At 37.2% G+C, this 19865-nt stretch overlaps 1 protein-coding gene across 5 annotated transcripts in view; it reads right to left on the bottom strand.

The window, feature by feature from the left end:
• The window catches only part of LOC136839184 (protein maelstrom-like), a 49242-nt gene that overhangs the window by 11195 nt on the left and 18182 nt on the right, over positions 1-19865 (bottom strand). For 3 of the 5 annotated variants that reach the window (XM_067104896.1, XM_067104893.1, XM_067104894.1), the window contains exons 6-9: positions 11922-12003; positions 11065-11210; positions 4721-4909; positions 2081-2375 (exon numbers count right to left, since the gene is read on the bottom strand). In XM_067104896.1, the coding sequence (XP_066960997.1) occupies positions 2081-2375; positions 4721-4909; positions 11065-11210; positions 11922-12003 (712 nt within the window). Of the gene's footprint in view, positions 1-2080; positions 2418-4720; positions 4910-11064; positions 11211-11921; positions 12004-19865 lie in introns of all 5 variants that reach the window. The other 2 variants (XM_067104892.1, XM_067104895.1) reach the window with 1 other exon arrangement.

The following is a 19865-nucleotide window of genomic DNA, read 5'->3' as shown; positions in this document are numbered from 1 at the left end:
GTATCTGTACCATAAGGTAATACTTTTAGCACAATTATTAGTTACAGTATGGTTCTTGACCCCTGCTGTAAAACAAAGGGATACAGGTAGTGCTCGAGTTATGATAATTTGACTTACGATAATTCACTTTTACGATGGGATTAGCAATTAATATCGATACGACAATATTTTGAAAATACGTATTTTTAAATTTCGCTGGCGACTGGCGCGAGGCAACAACGTACAATCAGGCAGCGTGCGACGTGTATGCGATACGCTTGGCCCGAGAGGCTGGAATAGGTACATTAATTCAATGAGCTGACCTCACTTGCCCTCGTTGTGTCGGAAGTTAAAATAGTTCAGTGTTCGTTTGCAATTTTTGTGCGTTTGTAAATACAGGTAGTGCACGAGTGACAATAATTTGAGTTTCTGATGGAGTCAGCAATTAATACGGTGCACGACAATATTTAGAAAATATTTTTAAATTTCGAGCGGGCACAAGCAACAGCGTACACTACAATTGCTGTAGAATCAGGCAGCAAGAAAGACCAACTTACAATAGACCAACTTCTTTTTCTCCATCTCTTTATTCCATCTTCTAGTTAAAAAAGTAAGAGAATAATAAAAGCATTGTTAGTAACCTTATACTCTTGCGAAAATGCGTACAGCCATAAACAACCGAACGAGACTCTGTTGTTTTGCTAATAACCGAATCGGATAACAACTGTTTTGCTTGTATTTCAACCATCGTACGGATAAACAATTATCGTAGTTATGTTAAAAATGACGTTAAGTACTGATATGTTTTACACTACCCTTATCCGCTTTGGAGAAAAGATCGGCAAGGAAATATACTGCTGCAGTAAAATTAAGCTGCAAGTTGTAGCTGACGTTGAGAAAAAGAATGTTCAAGCTGCTAATGACTATAAATTATCGTACACTGGCAACATGGATGAAACTCGACCATAAATAAAATTGGAAAGTATTTTAATCAAAACTACTGGACATGAAAGAACACATATTACTGCTGTTTTCACGCCCGATAAAAGATACATACGAAAAGCTCGTGGTATGATGATGAAATCAAGAGAAAATAGTGAACGGAATCTTGATTTTTTTTGTTTACACAAAACAAACGGCCAGCCGCCAACGTCATCTACTAACGAAAAAAATGGCTAAAATAATTTCACAACGAGATATATTTTAGTTATATTTCGACATAAAAACACTTCGTATAACGAAAAATACATATGTCCCTTATAAATAAAGTATCTAGAGATTCATTTACGCTAACTAGAAGCAAGAAATGCCCTCTAAACCGAGTTAAATGCATCGAAATAAAGACCGCGTGATCGATTCCGAAACCAAAACATTTGATCGCTATGATCGGAATTTATAATGCAAAAGCAGTATAAGAATATTTACGATTGGATACAGTGTAGTAAAGCATAACTTTTTAAAAGATCCATGGAAAAGATGCACATTCGTTATTTTGATGTTTGTATAATACGGCGGTGTTATGTGAAAATAGAATACAGTATAATGTAGGCTAGGCTACCGTATATGATATACGAAAGTGCAGGCCAGGCCTTGTTTGTTATTCAATTTCTCTTTATACTGACTTATCATGTCAGTCTGCATTGAACCTGCAGAATTAGCTGACACTAATAATTACTATACCATACCATATATGTATAAAGTATACTGTGTAGTGTAGGCTAGGCTACCATATATGTATAGATGGTACTGATTACCCTAGTGTAGGCTAGGCCATATTCGAGTTACGATTTCTTCAACAAACGATGGGTTTTTTGGAACCTAACCCCATTGTAAGTAGGGGAATACCTGTACTTATTTTATGTACAGTGCACAATTTTATGGGCACTACTATCCGACAGTGCAGTCTGTTTTACACCAAACCACTTCAACTGCATGTAGATAATATGATGCTACAACAGCCACATTCACTACCATCAGAATTTTCCATTTCCATTATGACCATATGGGGATGCTGTTGGAATGGTCTGTCATAATCATGAAGACCATTACGTAGCACTAACTATTCATTATGTCTGGGAAAACAAAAGTTAATTTTCCATACCTCCTTTTGCACATCCAGCTCCTAAAGCAGGAAAATCATCTTCATCTACTTCAAAAAGCGTAGAGGAGCAACCTGAAGTCACTGAGGATGCCCTATGACTAGGAGTTGAGCTTACAACTTTACTCCAGGAATTTGCATTCGGCCTGCGTAGAGGCTCCAATGACGTAAGTGAAGCAAGGCTGCTTGGCTGAGGATTTTTTGGCTTAAAAGAACTTCCAAGCGGTAGAAGCGAGCTCCTTGAAGATTCAGAACTTACAAATGAACTGCCTTGAGATGTGACACTTTCCCACTCTCCCTGAAAGTGTAACCCAACAGGAAAAGTTACCTGACATGGACACTGAAATTAGAAAATTTAAACAAGATAAAGGAAGGGAACATTCAACATTTCCAATTTCTTACAATCTGTAGTTACTTCCTAAAGACCTCATCCCATGACTGAATGAAAACCTGGGAGTGTAAGACATTTTTGTAGTGTCAAAAGATGTGGAGGTCAAATGAAGTTATGCAAATTACAAGTGATGGAAGGAAAAGCCTTTAAGCTATACATATACGCTAAGGAATGAGAGACTAGTGATGAGTATAAAGAGGTCTGTTGGAAGAATGGAAATAACAAATGGCTCAGATAAAGATGCTGAAGGAAAAATGCAATTGATCAGAACAATAATGTAACCCGACTTCTGAGTAGACATTTTTAACTTGCATAGGGTTGGCCCATACGATTTATTCTTGATAACCTTCATTAATCTTATTACGTTGAAACTCCTTAATTTAATAATTGGATGAACTAAAAAGGTTGAAGACTGATAAAATTTATTCCACAGATTTGGACAATTACTGAAATAATACTTGACTGTTGAAATCATACTTGACTATAAGAGTGGTTCTACATTCTCAGAATTCAGGGATCACAGAAAATGGAAGACAAAACAAGTCTGGAGTAGTTATGCAGATGACAACATGGGAAGGGAAGCTGATGAAAATGTTAGGAACGACGAAGTGGACATGCAAAGAATGTGAAAAAAGCAAGTTGCAAATATTATAGCTATATGACTATTTTAGCAAAAGCCTTTTTCCTTACTATAGCATATTCAACTAATCTATATAGCATGTATTACAGTATTATCATACTGTATTATGTATCATCATATTATGGAATATGGACATTGAGATCATTTGCCATTTGCATTCTGATAATGTTTACATTCTCAAAATCATCAATTGATTGAGTGCTACCAACATCCCCGTTGCCATTAGTCACTAGATGAAACATAATTCGGAGATACATTTTTCTTGTAAATGATCATAGTTGGGTTTAAAAAATACAGATTACTTTATTTATAAAAACAGTAAATATTAAATGAAGTATAAGTGTGATTTTGCCCGTTTCAGATGTCGCTTTGCCTTTACCAAAAAATTATGCAGACTGCACATTAATCGTTTCTGTAACCCAACAACTGAAACATGGTGGTATAATACTTTCTCAAGACCTTCTCAGTTACGTGAATCATAAATAAAACTGGATTTTATACTATTTATGTACATCACCATTGACAATTATCAAGAACGATCAAGTTTGAACTAGTTGGCAGCTGTAATGCAACTCTTAATGTGTGACAGTTATGGTAACTTATGTCAGCAAAACAGAAGTTTCTCAACTTGTTGTTTAGGCTATGTCTGTATGTACTTGCTGTTGTTCATAACAGAGTTCTTCATTGGAGAGGTGGGTAGAGCTCTCGGCTAGCACACTGTTGGCCCAGCGTTCAACTCTCCGACCGGCCAATGAAGAATTAGAGGAATTTGTTTCTGGCGACAGAAATTCATTTCTCGTCATAATGTGGTTCGGATTCCACAGTAAGCTGTAGGTCCCGTTGCTAGGCAACCAGTTGGTTCTTAGCCACGTAAAATAAATCTAATGCTTCGGGCCAGCCCTAGGAGAGCTGTTAATCAGCTCAGTGGTCTGGTTAAACTAAGATATACTTAATTACCTTATAACAGAGTTTTGCATGAAATACTATGAGGAGGTTAAATATAAAAACTAGTACTGAATTAGACAAGCCACAAGCTTGGTAAGCCTAGTTTAATGTATGATGATTCATATTTTAGCCTACTGAACTTTAGCTTCTGGGCCTATTACTTAGTGAAAAGCTAACTCAGATGTATTATGAAAATTGCCAAAACTGAGATACGCATAGGAAGCCCAGCCTCGTATGATCTACTGAAATGAAACTCACGCATTAAGCAAACAGTGTAATCTACTGAAAATGAAACTTGAATGAAAAATGTGAGGAAAAAACCATAATGTAATCTACCAAAAATGCAATTGGCATGATATATATGAACAAATCATGTTTTGGTGACAAAATTTTTAGGGCTGCAAACACAAGATTGAATGATACATGAGGTTGTACATTAAATACGGGTATTTCGATGCTGTATATTTTTGAGCGTCACAAAATGTCTTTGTTGGAAATAAAATGTGCTAGTATATTTACAAAGCAAACTTCATTCTCAAATCTGAAACATAGCTGGCCCCATAGGTTTTGGATCAAGGATTGTGAGCCTGTACAATGAATTTTAAGGACTAGTGCAAAAATGATTTACTGTACTGTATTTACAAACACTTTTAGTTAGTATTCTTACCTTTAATGGTCTTGGACCATCTAATACTGTTCCCTCAGGAAAATATTTTCTTGGCAGATGCTTTCTCTCTATTGGCTCAATGCCAAAAGTGTTAGTTATATTTATATGATCACACATATTAAATACCCACCTACGTGCACAAGAAAGGGTGCAGTACCTTCCTGCATCTTTCTGATGTAAAGAATGCCACTGAAAAAATAAAAAGGATACTGTAATGTACTATAAACAGTAAATACAATTTCTTCACAGCTGGAACAAAATCAACTGGGAATAAGTCGTGTAAAACTAATTTTAGTAATGTTAACCTTCTTAAGTAGGAAGCATTTAGATCTATAGTAGGTATGCCTTTCAAAGACCTAATTTAAGCAATGTACCAACGATACATAAGTAACATCTTATGAGAACCCATCTCTCTCTCTCTCTCTTTCCATAAGATTTTATGGTAATTCTAAGCCAGCTGTCCATGGTGAGGTAGCCTGTGGCAGTTGACATTTTCCAATGTTAATTTACTTGCTTTACAAGAATTTAAAGTAATATTTTGTTGGCTGGCTGTAACTAAACTGTAATTGACCTTTGAGGGCTACATGACGGTACCAACAGGTCCCCTGCACCAACCTATTCAGCTCAAAGGTAAATTACAGTTTAGCTACAGCCAGCCAGCAAAATATTACCTCAAACTCACAAAATATTACCTCAAACTCATGTAAAACTAGTAAAACAACACAGAAAAATGTCAACTGCCATAGTCTAGCTTGACTGGACACTATTCGAAGCTTTCGGTCGGGGCAAAGAAACGTAAACGGGTGGTGGAATGGCGCTTCGCGCCTTATCCGCATTTTGAAATATTCTTGGCAAGCTCATATGTTCTGGCAGGTGGTAATGTTGTGCTGCGAGCGCTTATTCTTGTAGAGCAAGTAAAATAAAATAGGAAAACATCAATTGCCACAGTCTAACTCACCGCGGAACACCGGCTTAGAATACTACTCTCTCGGAGGCATTGGGTGATTGGCTCGCCTGTAAGACTGCGCATGCATGGTAGGGCCTAGAATCAGCTGTGGTAGTAATGCACGAAAAGTGCCTTTGGAACGACTCCCGCTGTCCATTTATTCGCCTCTTTTTTTACTCCTGTTTTTCGTGTTCCAAATGACATATATAAGAGGAAAAACAACAATAAGGTACCTGAACCTTTTCCCAAGTTATTTACCCCCACCCCAAAACCCCGAATCCCCAACGGGTCCCCCTTACCGTTAGCTACCCTCGAAAGTGTTTTGCCCCACCCAAAATCCCGATTCCCAACGGGTCCCCTTTACTGTCGGCAACAGTTCTAAGATAATTTACAGCTAATTACAGCAGAGCGACAAAATATTACTTTAAATTCTTGTTCAGCAGGTAAAGTTCTATAGAAAAATGTTAACTGCCATAGTCCAGCTCACCGCAGACAGCCGGCTTAGATCTACCGATTTTATTCTTATTCCATCTGACAGGTCACCAACATTCAAAATATATTGGAATGGATTCACCATTTTTGTATCTATTGTACACACAACTTCTGTAGATCTAATTTATTTAATTTTTCAAAACAGCATGCAAAAATATAATGTAATTTTCTCAATTTAAGTATACAGTAAACACCCCCGTATTCGCGTTCTCATGGTTCGCGGACTCACGCATTCGCGGGTTTCTCTGTGGAACATATCTAGCCATCATTCGTGGAAAATTCGCCCATTCGCTGTATTTTTCACTGAAATATTCACTAATTACTGTATTTTCATATATTTTTCATGAATAAATGCACTTTTTGTGATAAAACTATTAAAACACTCAGGTATAAGCATTTTTACAGGGTTTTTCTTGGTTTAAGCTTTCAAAATGGGCAGTTCTAATTGTTTTTAGATGGGTTTTAAGCATTCGCGGATTTGACCTATTCGCGGGGGGGTGTGGGACGCATCCCCCGCGAATATGGGGGGTTCACTGTACTCATTACTACTGGGGCATGATAAATGCCACCACCAGTACTAGGATCTCTTCTCACTTGGGATACTGCATTTCTAAAATCTGTTATTTAATTAACTGGTATCTCTATTGATTTAAGCTCTTCCACACCTGGAATCATCTGCTTATTTTCTTTGCAAATTTCAGCAAATCTACTCCCCTTTTCATTTCCCTCTCCAAAGTCATATGGTCCTGCAATTTTCTCCCCCAACCCTCCACATACCTTTACATTCACATCATCCATGACAATATATTTGTGATTTACACCTTATCACTTCGGCCACATAAATCATTCAGTATTTCATCATCAGCATCGTATGTAGGAGCATACGCCTATACAGTGAAACCTCGCTTTAACGGACATATGGGAGGGGGGAGGTTGTCCATTAAAGCCAATTGTCTGTTAAAGTGATGTATCTTTTTTTTTGTCCTAAGTGATGTTTATTGATGGGCTAGCCTCAGCCTAGGTGCGATAACCACCAACATACATGAAAAGATTCACATATAAACTGATAATAATGGTAATAAACCCATTTTTACTTATTATATATTATTGAAATACCTTCATAATATACAGTATAGCCTATTTGAGGAATAATTCCATATCAACAAAATCAGATTTTCTCTATGCGAGGCCAGCAGACCAAATGTAAGCCTCAAGTTGTGTTTGTCCTCACAGCAACCTTTCTTTCAGTAACATTTCAGAAATTTTAATGGTATTCTAATTACGGTAGGAATAACATTTAGGATAACGTAAGTTTAACTTTTTATTAAAAATTCATTTTCATTTTGGTGGTAAATAGCTGTTTAGAACAATTCAGTCATACGAACAATAATTACCAAACATTACCGTATTGTTGATCGTGACTGGCGATGAAACGCAAATGTAACAAAACCATTTTTACCTTTATATTATCGGCATATTCCATAATAAATAGCATATTCGAGGAATAATTCTATAGCAATGAAATAAAGTTTTCTCTATGCGAGGCCTGCTGACGAAATGCAAACATCAAGTTATGGTTGCACTCACAGCAACCTTTATATTTCGGTAACCTTTCGGAAATTTTAATGGTAGTACAGGTTGACCATCACTAATCCGGCATCATTGGGACCTAGAGGGTGCCGGATTAGCCATTTTGCCGGATTAGCCATTTATTAAGCTAGAATACATGAAACACAGTAGCTAAGCACCTCATCCTAGAATTAAAATATCCCATAAATCACTGCAAGTTCGTTAATAAAGAAAAGACAATTATCATTTACAGGTAGTGCTCGAGTTACGATAATTCGACTTACGATATTTCGAGTTTACGATGGGGTTAGCAATTAATACCGATGTGAAAATATTTAGGAAATATTTTTAGATTTCGCGCAGGCGCAGGCAGCAAGAGAGACCAACTTCTTTTCCTCCGTCTCTTTATTCCATCTGCTAGTTAAAAAAGTAAAAGAGAATGATAAAAGTATTGTTAGTAACGTTATACTCTTGCGTAAATGCGTACAGCCATAAACAACCGAACGGGAAACTGTTGTTTTGCTAATAATCGTATCGGATAACAACTGTTGTGCTTGTATTTCAACCATTGTACGGTAATACACAATTACTGTAGTTATGTTACACATGACGTTAAGTACTGTACAATAGGACTGATATATTTTTTACGCTACTGTATACCCTTGTTCGCTTTGGAGAAAAGATCGGCAGGGAAATATACTGCTACAGTAACTTTAAGCTGCAAGTTGTAGCTGAAGCTGAGAAAACAATATTCAAGCTGCTAATGACTATAAATTATCGTGCATCAGCAACATGGATGAAACTCGACCGTAAATAAAACTGGAGAGAATGTATTTTAATCAAAACTACTCGGCATGAAAGAATACAAATTACCACTGTTTTCACGCCGATAAAAAGATACATACGTATAGCTCGTATTATGATGAAATCAAGAGAACATAGTGAACAGAATCTTGATTTATTTTACTAAAATAAAACATGCCCCCAAAACGGCCAGCCGCGATTCCCGCAGTCATATATTAAAGAAAAAATAGCTAAATTAATTTCACAACGAGACCTATTTAAGGTATATTTCGACTTAAAAACACTTCGTATAACGAAAAATATCCTTGTCCCAAATAAATAAAGTATCCATATTCATTTATGCTAATTAGAAGCAAGAAAAGTGCTTTGAACTTGGTTAAATGTAGCGAAATACAGTGCGTAAACACAGCAATATCGATTCCCAAAACAAAACATTGCTTGCAATTTATAATACAAAAGCAATATGAGAATATAAGCAATTCGAAACAATGTAGTAAACCATAACTTTTTAAAAGATCCATGAAAAAGATGCACATTCATTATGTTGATGTTTGTATAATACTGTTAATACGTGAATAGAGTACAGTATAATGTAGGCTAGGCTACCAGTTTGTTGATGCAGCACACTGTGCCACCAAATCGAAGCGGCCGGCGAGTGAGTTAGCGCAGCGACCCGAGGAAATTTGAAAATTAGTGCGGAAACATTAGAAATTACTCTAGCCGAAATTTGTGCCAGATTACTGATTGTTCCGGACTACTGACTGCCGGATTAGTGATGGTCAACCTGTAATAACATTTAGGATAACACAATATTAATTTTTCATTAAAAATTCATGATCATTCTGGTGGTAAATACTGTTTAGAACAACACGGTCATACAAACGCTGATTATGTACGATAATTATCCTACATTATTGTATTGTTAGGGGTATTTGATTGGCAATGAGACTTAAACAAAACATGTTTCCCTTTTAGGTTACATGTGTAGGAAAGACATGATACAGAATCAGCTTTTTTATTTCCTTTATTTTGAGTTTCTAAGGATCCAGTAAGTAAAACAGCATTTGTAAAAATATCTTTACCTAACCAATATTTCATAAGATACCTGTTGTTGCAAAAGCTAGCCTATACACAGATGTTTTTGAATTTAGCAGTCATCTTATACCACAGATATGCGATAAACTTATGAAAATTTGCCACAATTTTTGACCTCATCTTAACTAAAAATGGAAATATACACTAAGTCACAATTTCGCACCAATGTTGAGGTTACTGCGCAAGTAAACGTAAACAGCAGCAGCCATTACCCTTGGTCAGATTTTGTCAGTTAGATCTGATGTCCATTGGTTCTGCGTCCTTTAAAGCGAGGTTTTACTGTATTACATAAAAGTCAATTGGTTTTTCTCTAAATCTCAAAAGAATCTCTCTCTCTCTGACAATGTTCAAGCAGTTTCTCTTTGCATCACAGACTATTTCACATCGTGAAAATCAGCAAGATTAAAATCTGTTGCAACTAAAAATGTGGTATGATGGAAATTGACAAACATTATTTAAACAGGAATCCTCAGCTACTGTAGTATTCTCAATTACTGTATTATTATTTTCCAATTATCTGCCACCTAAGTTAAAATAAATCAGTTCAACTGACATTCCCTGTAAATACAATAGTAATACAACACTAACTGCTGTACATTTTATGTGCCTTCAAATTTCAACAATCTCAAAACACTAATTACCACATATTTAAGGTAGGAGCCAATGCCAAAGGACCCTCTTTATAATATATGTTGGCTATGTAACCTTATCATTACAGGAGTTAACCTCCAACTCTCTGGTGCCATTATTCAACTGATGCTTAAAATTCTTAGCCTAAGGAAACAAAAAATAATAATCAAAAATAATACTCTAAGTCAATGTAATCTACATTGGAAAAACTGATATCATTATTCATGATTGAAAAAGTGCAAAACATCCTTTAGAACAGCCTTGTTTACATTTGACTCACTGTTCCTGTTTGACAAGAAAAGGCAAGTCTATATCTTCAGTAGGTACACTGCACATTGTCTTCCTCCTACTTCTAACCTTTTATGTCTATGTCTTCTTTCAAAAGTAGGTACACTGTACATTATCTTCCTCCTACTTCTAACCTTTTATGTCTATGTCTTCTTTCAAAAGTAGGTACACTGTACATTATCTTCCTCCTACTTCTAACCTTTTACAAGTTTAATGAGTGGTTTGTTGCTTTCCCTTCTGACTTTCACACTAAAATCCTCCAAACTTCTGACTTCACTATACTGCATAAATTTCATAACATTTAGAGACCTTAAACCTCTACCATGGCACAACCACCCAGGCCTCCCCAAAGCTTTGTTTTCCTGCTCTCCAAAAATTCTTAATTTTTCATCAGTCACAAAGGCAACCCTTATAAAATATCTGCAAAAATCTACTATACATTGTGAAATCCTCCATACACATAAAAAACCAAATCAAACCAAACCTAACGTCCTGAGGGAGGTAAAACAGAAAAACTTACATTGCATGGCATGCTAGGGTGATAATCAAGGGCACAATTTGTGAGCTGGTCAGTTGCAGTCGACACTGGAATTTTAAGTTCCTGGGCAGCAGAATACATACTTTGATAGTAGTAGTCTAAGGAGTACACTCTGAAGTCTAATGAACCTGTTTGAAAAAAATTTAATTATGGAATAATCAAGGAAAGAAAACTGGACATTCTATGACTCTCCAACTTTATAGCTAATTCTGAACCGCAATAAAATGCAATGTTAGTAGAATATAAAATCTATAGCCTAATTATAACAAAAATATATATTTTTTGCAAGTTTGTCAATTTCATTTTCATAAGCTTCATAAACCTCTCCGAAACTTAATAATTAAAACTGGAAATGCACTTTTCTAGAAGCTGATCCCTATAATGACTTAGGTTCAATGCATTACCAATGGAAATGGAAAAAAAAAATGGTTAGAATGTAAGTCCTAATATAATTTGTCTACAAATAATTTTCTATAAAACATGGAAATTTCCAATTTACCTATTCCTCACCATGACAAGCATGCACTTATCTAAATTTCAAACATACCCTACTCAAGGAGAAGAAAATCCTTGGGTACAGCTCTTAATGGATTTGGAACAAGAGGCCAAACACCCTTAATTAACTTCAAGATAAGATACAAGTAACCAAAAATAATAAACTGTCTCATAAACCGTAACTTTATTTCTTACGTCCTAGAATCCTGGGAGAGGGAGCTTGCCATCTAGCATTTATGGATTTGTGTTTAAGGGGTCTGAACATAACAAAATCATTCATTACTTTCTCTTCTGTGTTGCCATTTTTCCTCTTACTACATACAGAATCTTTCAAGTTCTCTTACCTCCACAAATAGAAATTAGAACTTCTTCTGTCATCTCCCTAAGTTCTTCAAGTGTATATATAGGTGGTAGTTCATCAACATCCTGAAATTACGATGAATAAGTTTACAAACATATAAAACAGCAAGAAAGCAAATGAATGCATTAGAACATATTTTAAATTTATCCTTTATATACATTAGTCCTGATGATAAACCCATATAACGGCTACACTGATTTAAAATGGCCAAATTTTAATCTGCTATGGACTTATAAATTTTTAAGAGGGACTGCAAATAGTCCAGTAAACCCCCCTAACTCGTGGGGGATGCGTACCACACACCCCCGCGAGTAGCTAAAATCCGCGAATACTTAGAACCCTTGTAAAAACACTTAGAACTCCCTATTTGGATAGTTCAAACACACACAAAAGAAAACTAAAAATGCTTATACAGGTATTATCCTACTTACGACGGGGTTAGGTTCCAAAGAACCCATCGTTTGTGGGAAAAAACGTATCTCGAATATAGCCTAGCCTACACTAGGGTATTCAGTACCATGTATACATATATGGTAGCACAGCCTACACTATACAGTAAAGTATACTCTATACATACACGGTATAGTTATTATTAATATCAGCTAATTCTGGGGGTTCATGCAGTGACTTATATGAGAATTCAATACAAAGAGAAACTGAATAACAAACAAGAATTAGCTTAGCCTACACTATGGGATATCGTATGCATATTTGGTAGCCTAGCCTACATCATACTGTACTCTATATTCACATATTATAAAAACATCAACATAATGAATATGCATCTTTTCATGAATCTTTTAAAATATCAAGCTTTAATTCACTCTATCCAATATTGTATATATTTTATTGTTTTTGCATCATAAATTGCGATCATCCCGATCAATGCTTTGGTTTGGAAATCGATGATGCGGTAAATTTATTTTGTCGTGTTTAACTCAGTTCAGAGCGCTTTTCTTGCTTCTAGTTAGCATAAATGAATCTCTAGATACTTTATTTATATGGTGCAAGGTTATTTTTCATTATATGAAGTGTTTTTAAGTTGAAATATAACTTAAATACGTCTTGTTGTGAAATTAATTTGGCTATTTTTTTCATTAATAGATGACGTTGGCCGTTGGGGCCATGTTTGTTTTGTCTAAAAAAAAAATTCAAGATTCCATTCGCTATTTTCACTTGATTTCATCATAATAAGAGCTTTATATATTTATTGTTTATTGGCGTAAAAATAACAGTAATATGTGTTCTTTCATGCCCAGTAGTTTTGATTGACATACTTTCTCTCCAGTTTTAATTACGGTAGAGTTTCATCCATGTTGCCGATGCACGATAATTTATAGTCATTAGCAGCTTGAACATTGTTTTCTCAGCTTCAGCTACAACTTGCAGCTTAAATTTAGCAGTATATTTCCTTGCCAAACTTTTATCCATACGGAATAAGGGAATAATGTAAAAATATATGTCCAATTCTACTTAACTTTATTTGTACTATAACTACGGTGATTGTTTGTTACCGTACGATGGTTGAAATAAAAGCAAAACAGCTGTTATCTAGTTTGGTTATAAGCAAAACAGCAGTTTCTTGTTCGGCTGTTTATGGCTGTATGCATTTACGCCAGAGTATAACGTTACTAACAATACTTTTATCATTCTCTTTTGCCTTTTTAACTAGAAGATGGGATAAAGAGATGGAAGAAAAGAAGTTGGTCTATTGTAATTTCGTCTCTCTCGCTGCCTGATTGTATGCTGTTGCCTGTGCCTGCAGGAAATTTAAAAATATTTTCTAAATATTGTCGTATCGGCATTAATTGCTTACCCCATCAAATTATCGTAAGGCGAATTATCATAACTCGAGCACTAACTGGGTACCTGAGTATTTTATTACTTTCATCACAAAAAGTGCATTTAGTCACAAGAATGACATGAAAATACACTAATTAGTGAATATTTCTTGGTACAAAAAAACACCGCAAATGGGTGAATTTTCAGCGATTAATGCATATATATGTTCCATAGAGAAATCCGCGAATAGGTGAGCCTGCGAATCAAGAGACCGCTAATACAGGGGCTTTACTGTACTCCCATTTGTATGTGGCAAAGCCTTTTGGCTGTTCTACGACAGATCTATTTATACTTGTGAAAAATTATCAACTAGGTATATGAGTTGAATCTGATTTATCCACTATTCAAGGAATATATTCTCAACTTTCCACCTTCACAGGAATTTAATTTTCTTTTTTCACTGGATTACTTTTCCAGTTATCTTGAGGAGTTTTTGAAGTTTCTCCACCTTTATAAATTTTTAAGATTTCAAATCTATAATTTAGTTTAAACAGTAAAAAATATCTAAATACAGTTTCAATCACTGAAAAAATCAATAAACAAAAATATGATGCACAAAATTACTAATCAAAATTTTCTTCTTGAAAGAGAAAAGACTGTACATATTAACCTTTTTAATTACATTAAAATCAATTGTTAAGGAGTAAAACTTTCATAAAGTTTAAAATCTGTTCATAAATAACAGGGCCCTAAGATTTTCAAACAAAATATCTATTGCTTTGGAAAAATGGTTACATTGTTGAGATGTGACACTGGTGTATGCAGCCTTACCAGGCCATACTGTAAGCCCCTATCAGATTTCGAATTAAACACCTAAGGTTGATCCCTTTCATGCAAAGGACCAAATTTGAGCCACCTGTTAGTTCATACCAAGATTTGGTCTTCTTGCAAGGACAGTCCTCTCCTAGATTCCTTAGCCATACCAGACTTGCACCTATTGCTCATGATGACTGACTTGTCTCCCCTATGAGAACGGAACCCTTTGTCCTTTTCCTTCCTGCATAGAAGTCATTAGGCTCAGCTGGAGTCAAGGTAATGTCTTTTACTGGCTACAACAGGTTACTTTACCAGCTTATGTTGATACGCTTCAAGATGACCTTGCTTCATTTAGGATTAAGGCACACGCTGTTCACGCCATGCCATTTTCCTTGGCCTTCAAGGATAATTTGGAACTCTCTGCCATCCTTAAAGCAGGCATCTAGCATTGCCTGAACACTCCTAAAATATTAAACCTTTGTTGTAAATCATAAAACCTCGTTATGCATTTTGATGGGCACTATCATTGCAAGTGGCCATGTACTTTCTGTGGAAGGGGATTTGGGTCATTCATCCTTATCCTCCTCATAATACAATCTTCATTTATCTAGCAAACCAAAGGAAAGGGCAAGTGTTTCCTGGTGTATTAGCTGATACACTTTACTGTGTTTGGCAAGTGTACTGCATTATTTTGGGTTTCTTCAGTGCAAATCTATTGCTTATTCAAGGACCCATTGTCTAGAAAATTTTTTTGTCTTTCAACATTATTCTCCTGGGACTGAAAATATGGCAACTGTCTTCCTTTCTCTTCATGGGATCTTCTGCTTCGTTATTTCCGCAATTTTGATTAAGGATATTTAAAACTGATGATTTGATACAGCTGTATTTTTTTTTTTACAACACTACATTTTTATACAAATTAATAATCATACTGGTAATGTATTTAATTGCTCTCTTCCCTTCCCTCTCTCTTCAGATGGAAGATTAACATGAATGAACGTAGTACTTCAACGGAGTTAACTGGCAACTTATCCAGAGGGGGTCTTACTTCTCAAATTGGTGTGCTTCTATGAGTCAAGTACACAGACTATGATATATGGGTTTGTATAAAAATAGCATTCTCACTAACAAATCCATTAATGTACAATTCAACATCATCCCAGAAGACGCACTTGTTGTTGTTGGTACAGAAAGGGTAAGATTTGACGTCAATGAAGGACCCAGTTGTGACGTCACTACACTGTGCGAAACGTGAAGAGTCTGTTGGCACCACTGCACGGAATACCAAGGGAGTCCCAAAATGATGCAGAATTGGTATTATATGTGTTCCAGAGGATGTTGTTGTACTCGACCACGTATAATGGAGGCCCGTGGGAGAAGGGACACCCAAAGGCTGAGGGACTAGAGGGTAGCAGGAAGTCATGTAGTGAGACAACAGGCTGTCCAAGGTTGGTACCCCTGATAGGCCTAGCATGGACCAAATGCCTGCCATCCTCTGAGCATTCAGAGCTAGAAAATGAGACAAAGAAGGAGATGCCCCCTACCCCAAAGGGAAAGAAGAGACATAATTAAGCATATAATTATCCGAAACCCCTCCAAATGCATCCCCCGAAGAATCTATGAGCGAACAGGAAGGGGCATGGGAAACTTCTATTACAGGAGGTGAAACAACTGGAACACGCCTCTCTAAGCAAGGGACAGCATCATGAGGAGACTGAACAAAGGAAACTGAAAACGAATCCCCATCAGTCCAAGATAGAGTCGTCTCCTTCCAAGATCTTGTACTGACCCTTCCCATAAAACCTCTTCCATTGTTCCACTGACCAATCACAATATACAGAACCAGGATTAGTTGCATTACATACGTTCTCTCTGCACCTACTACTTGCTGGATGAGGATCCGTATCCACTGAAGTTAGGAAGCAAGAACAAGGAAAGCCACAAACAACAGGACACTTCCATTGCTTCGTACAAGATCCAGGAGATACACTCGCAGGAGGGTTAAGAGGATCTATTATATCCAAGCACAAGTCCATAAATAGCAGAAATCCACACACTAAAACACAGAAAGAAAGCAAAAACGGGCAAACCAAACAAGCTTTAGAGAGGAGAAAGAACAACACGTCCTCTCTCAAAGGCGGTAAAAGAGTAACCGATGGAGTCACGGAGTACTGCTTGGGTATGGGTGGTCCTACATGACTTGTGACTAAGGACAGATGCCACTAATCCCTTGCATATACAATTTTATTGATTTTACACGATTCCAGCTGGCGCTAGAATTTTATCCTGATGTTAAGACCAAGGGTTTATTTTGTGTATGAACAAATAGCATTGTTGAAAAACCTTCTTCCACTAACATTTAAAATATGTTATTTTAGTTTTGCCATAAAAGTACTCCACCCTACTCACTAAAATGACAGTTACCTGTGAAAAATTGTGAGACTCATGTTTGTATGAACAGCTGAGAATTTAACAGTTAAATTCTTGTGCAATAAAATGGTTCAAAACGGATTTCTGTGAGGTTATTTGAGTCTTGTGAACAATTCTGAATATAAAAACCACTAAATTCATTAGACAAGATCAACTTTCAATTTATGAAAGTAAGTACAGCAATCAGGCAAACGACAGCAAGAGTAGGGAATAATAATGGCATTTAAAATGCCCAAATGTGTTAAATTACAATAAGTAATAGCACTCTTCTTAAAACTAAAAAAAAAAACTTTGAGATGTACCAAGAGATTTACCCACAATTTAACCATTAAAATAGTAAAATACTAAGGAAAAAATGAAGGCATGGTTAGCAAGAGCTGACTCCTGGGTGGAACCACCACTTATGAATGAATCCATTCTCTCTTACTGGCAAACAAAGCTCTCAAAGCTACCAAAGACTGCATTTACCCTAAGATGCAAGTACTGAGGGGCACAATAATGGAAATGTTCATTATGATGAATACAAGTATGAGAGTAAAAGATATGAAGTTTTCATAATAAAACTAATATTGTAATACTTACCTGGACACCTGAATTAGCTCTGGTCACTGACCAGCCCGAACTACATCCCCATAGCTTTTACCCACTAAGTGGGTAATAAACTGTCAGCGTTACCAACGATTACAGGAAAATCTTGTCAAATGAGTTACCTGAAGTACCGTTGGCAACACTGCTGCAAGTCCCGGCCGAGTGAGGCCGAGATCCCCAATTGCGTTATCCACTATTCAAATTGAAGTGTGGAGGAGGGTGGGAATCATTCAGGTGTTCAGGTAAGTATTACAATATTAGTTTTATTATGAAAACTTCATATTGCAATACACTCCCTGAACACCTGAATTAGCCCGATTAACAAAATTTAGTGGCGGTGGGATCAATCTAATTCAGCCCGACCTGCCATCAGGGAAAGCAGGTAACTCATTATTCACCTACTCTGTATAAATGAATGTATCCTCACCTGGTTATCCCACTCGGCAGGTGAGAATGTCTGTAGAGAGAGTACCCCCGACGTCAGTCTCATGTCTAGGTACTGTCTGAGTCGAGCTACCTCTCATGTGGTACTCAAACCTCCTCATGGATAGAGAGTAGCAAAATAAAAACCAACCTACCATGTGGCTAATCACAGCTTCCCATGATTAGTGGAGAATGATGAACCTCCCATGTGGCTAATCAATGCACTCTCACTTATGGAGGGTCTGAGTCGAGCTACCTCTCATGTGGTATTCAACCCTCCTCATGGATAGAGAGTAGCAAAATAAAAACCAACCTACCATGTGGCTAATCACAGCCTCCCATGATTAGTGGAGAACGATGAACCTCCCATGTGGCTAATCAAAGCACTCTCATGTATGGAGGGGTATGATGAACCTCCCATGTGGCTAATCAAAGCACTCTCATGTATGGAGGGGTACGATGAACCTCCCATGTGGCTAATCAAAGCACTCTCATGTATGGAGGGGTACGAAGAACCTCCCATGTGGCTACTGTAGCCTCTCATGTATGGAGGAGAAGTTGAGTGTGCAGGATCTTCGAGTTCTTTGCCGTCCGTTGCCGCCGATGTCTGCGCAGAAGAGGTTGAAGAAACCAAACCTGTCCACTGGATCTGCCTATCTTCACAATACTAAAGTCAAACTTAATATTCTCACTATGAACCCCGACTAACAGAGAATCCAAAATTCCAAATTTCCTGACTACATTCATTACCTATAGTTCCCCCCACCTTAACATTACTACGTAATTATAAGATCGAGTTGGTCGTCGCAAAGGGAACAAGCGAGAAATTCTTCTTCGAAGAAACTGAACGTCTTTAGGTAGAAGTCATGAAAAACGACACCGACTTCCAAGTGGCCGCCGCTAAGAACCTCCGCACTAAGAGTGTACCCCTTTAGCTAAATGAACGCACCCACGATAGAAGGGTTAGCGGCTACACATGGACTAAGAGAATAACTTTCATGTAAAAAGGAGAACGATGCATCTCCCAAGTGACTATTCAGAGCCTACCCATTAAGGAGGGAATGAGGCAGTGTGCCGAGCCGATGACCCTCCGCCCTGCAGGTTGTGGCAAAGGCCAACGAGTGCAGAAGTATCCCATCGCCGACGAAAACAACCTAGGCTAGCCTATGAGAGCACCTCTTTGGACTCTCGTAGGGAAACTATCAAAGACTAGGATACTTAAGATACTCTGAACTTAAGTTCACATGATTATACTATCACTGTTGCTTAAGATTCTAAAGCCTAAAAAGGAATTTTTCTATCTGGTTAACCTAATAATCACCGCACTATGTGAATACTACCTTAGCTAAATGAGCGCACCCTAGATAATAGACCAGCCGTTAAACGTGGACTAAGTGAATAACCTTCCCAGTCTTCACGAAGAAAATACCACCTCAGCTAACTGAACGCACCCTAGACAGGAGAATTCGCCACTATACGCAGTGGGGCAAATTGAACGTCTCTTAAGTGAAGGAAGAAAAACAAAGACGGACTCGCAAGCAACTACCTCCAGAATAGAAGACTCTGAACCATTCCTTAGAAAGAAGATGAAGTGGACATACTTCGAATACTGTGCGGTAAGGCATAAACCTCGCACCACACGAGAATCGTGAAGTGTGCCCGCAACTGTGTTCGTGAAGTGTGCCCGCAACTGTGTTCATGTAGAGAGCGCTTACAAACCAGATACCATTTCTCCGAAAGTAACTAATCGCTTCCTCGACCGCGGACAGGAAGGATTCCGTGGAGAGACAAGAAGTGTACACGGAAGCGGACGGAGTTTAACAACCTTTGATAATTATTCGCATCGGACATAAAGATATCCCCGCTGATGCCGGAACCGAACACTTGC

Source organism: Macrobrachium rosenbergii, chromosome 6 (genome assembly GCF_040412425.1).
Source record: "Macrobrachium rosenbergii isolate ZJJX-2024 chromosome 6, ASM4041242v1, whole genome shotgun sequence".
Lineage (NCBI taxonomy): Eukaryota > Metazoa > Arthropoda > Malacostraca > Decapoda > Palaemonidae > Macrobrachium > Macrobrachium rosenbergii.
This window is presented reverse-complemented; position numbering and strand designations above follow the sequence as displayed.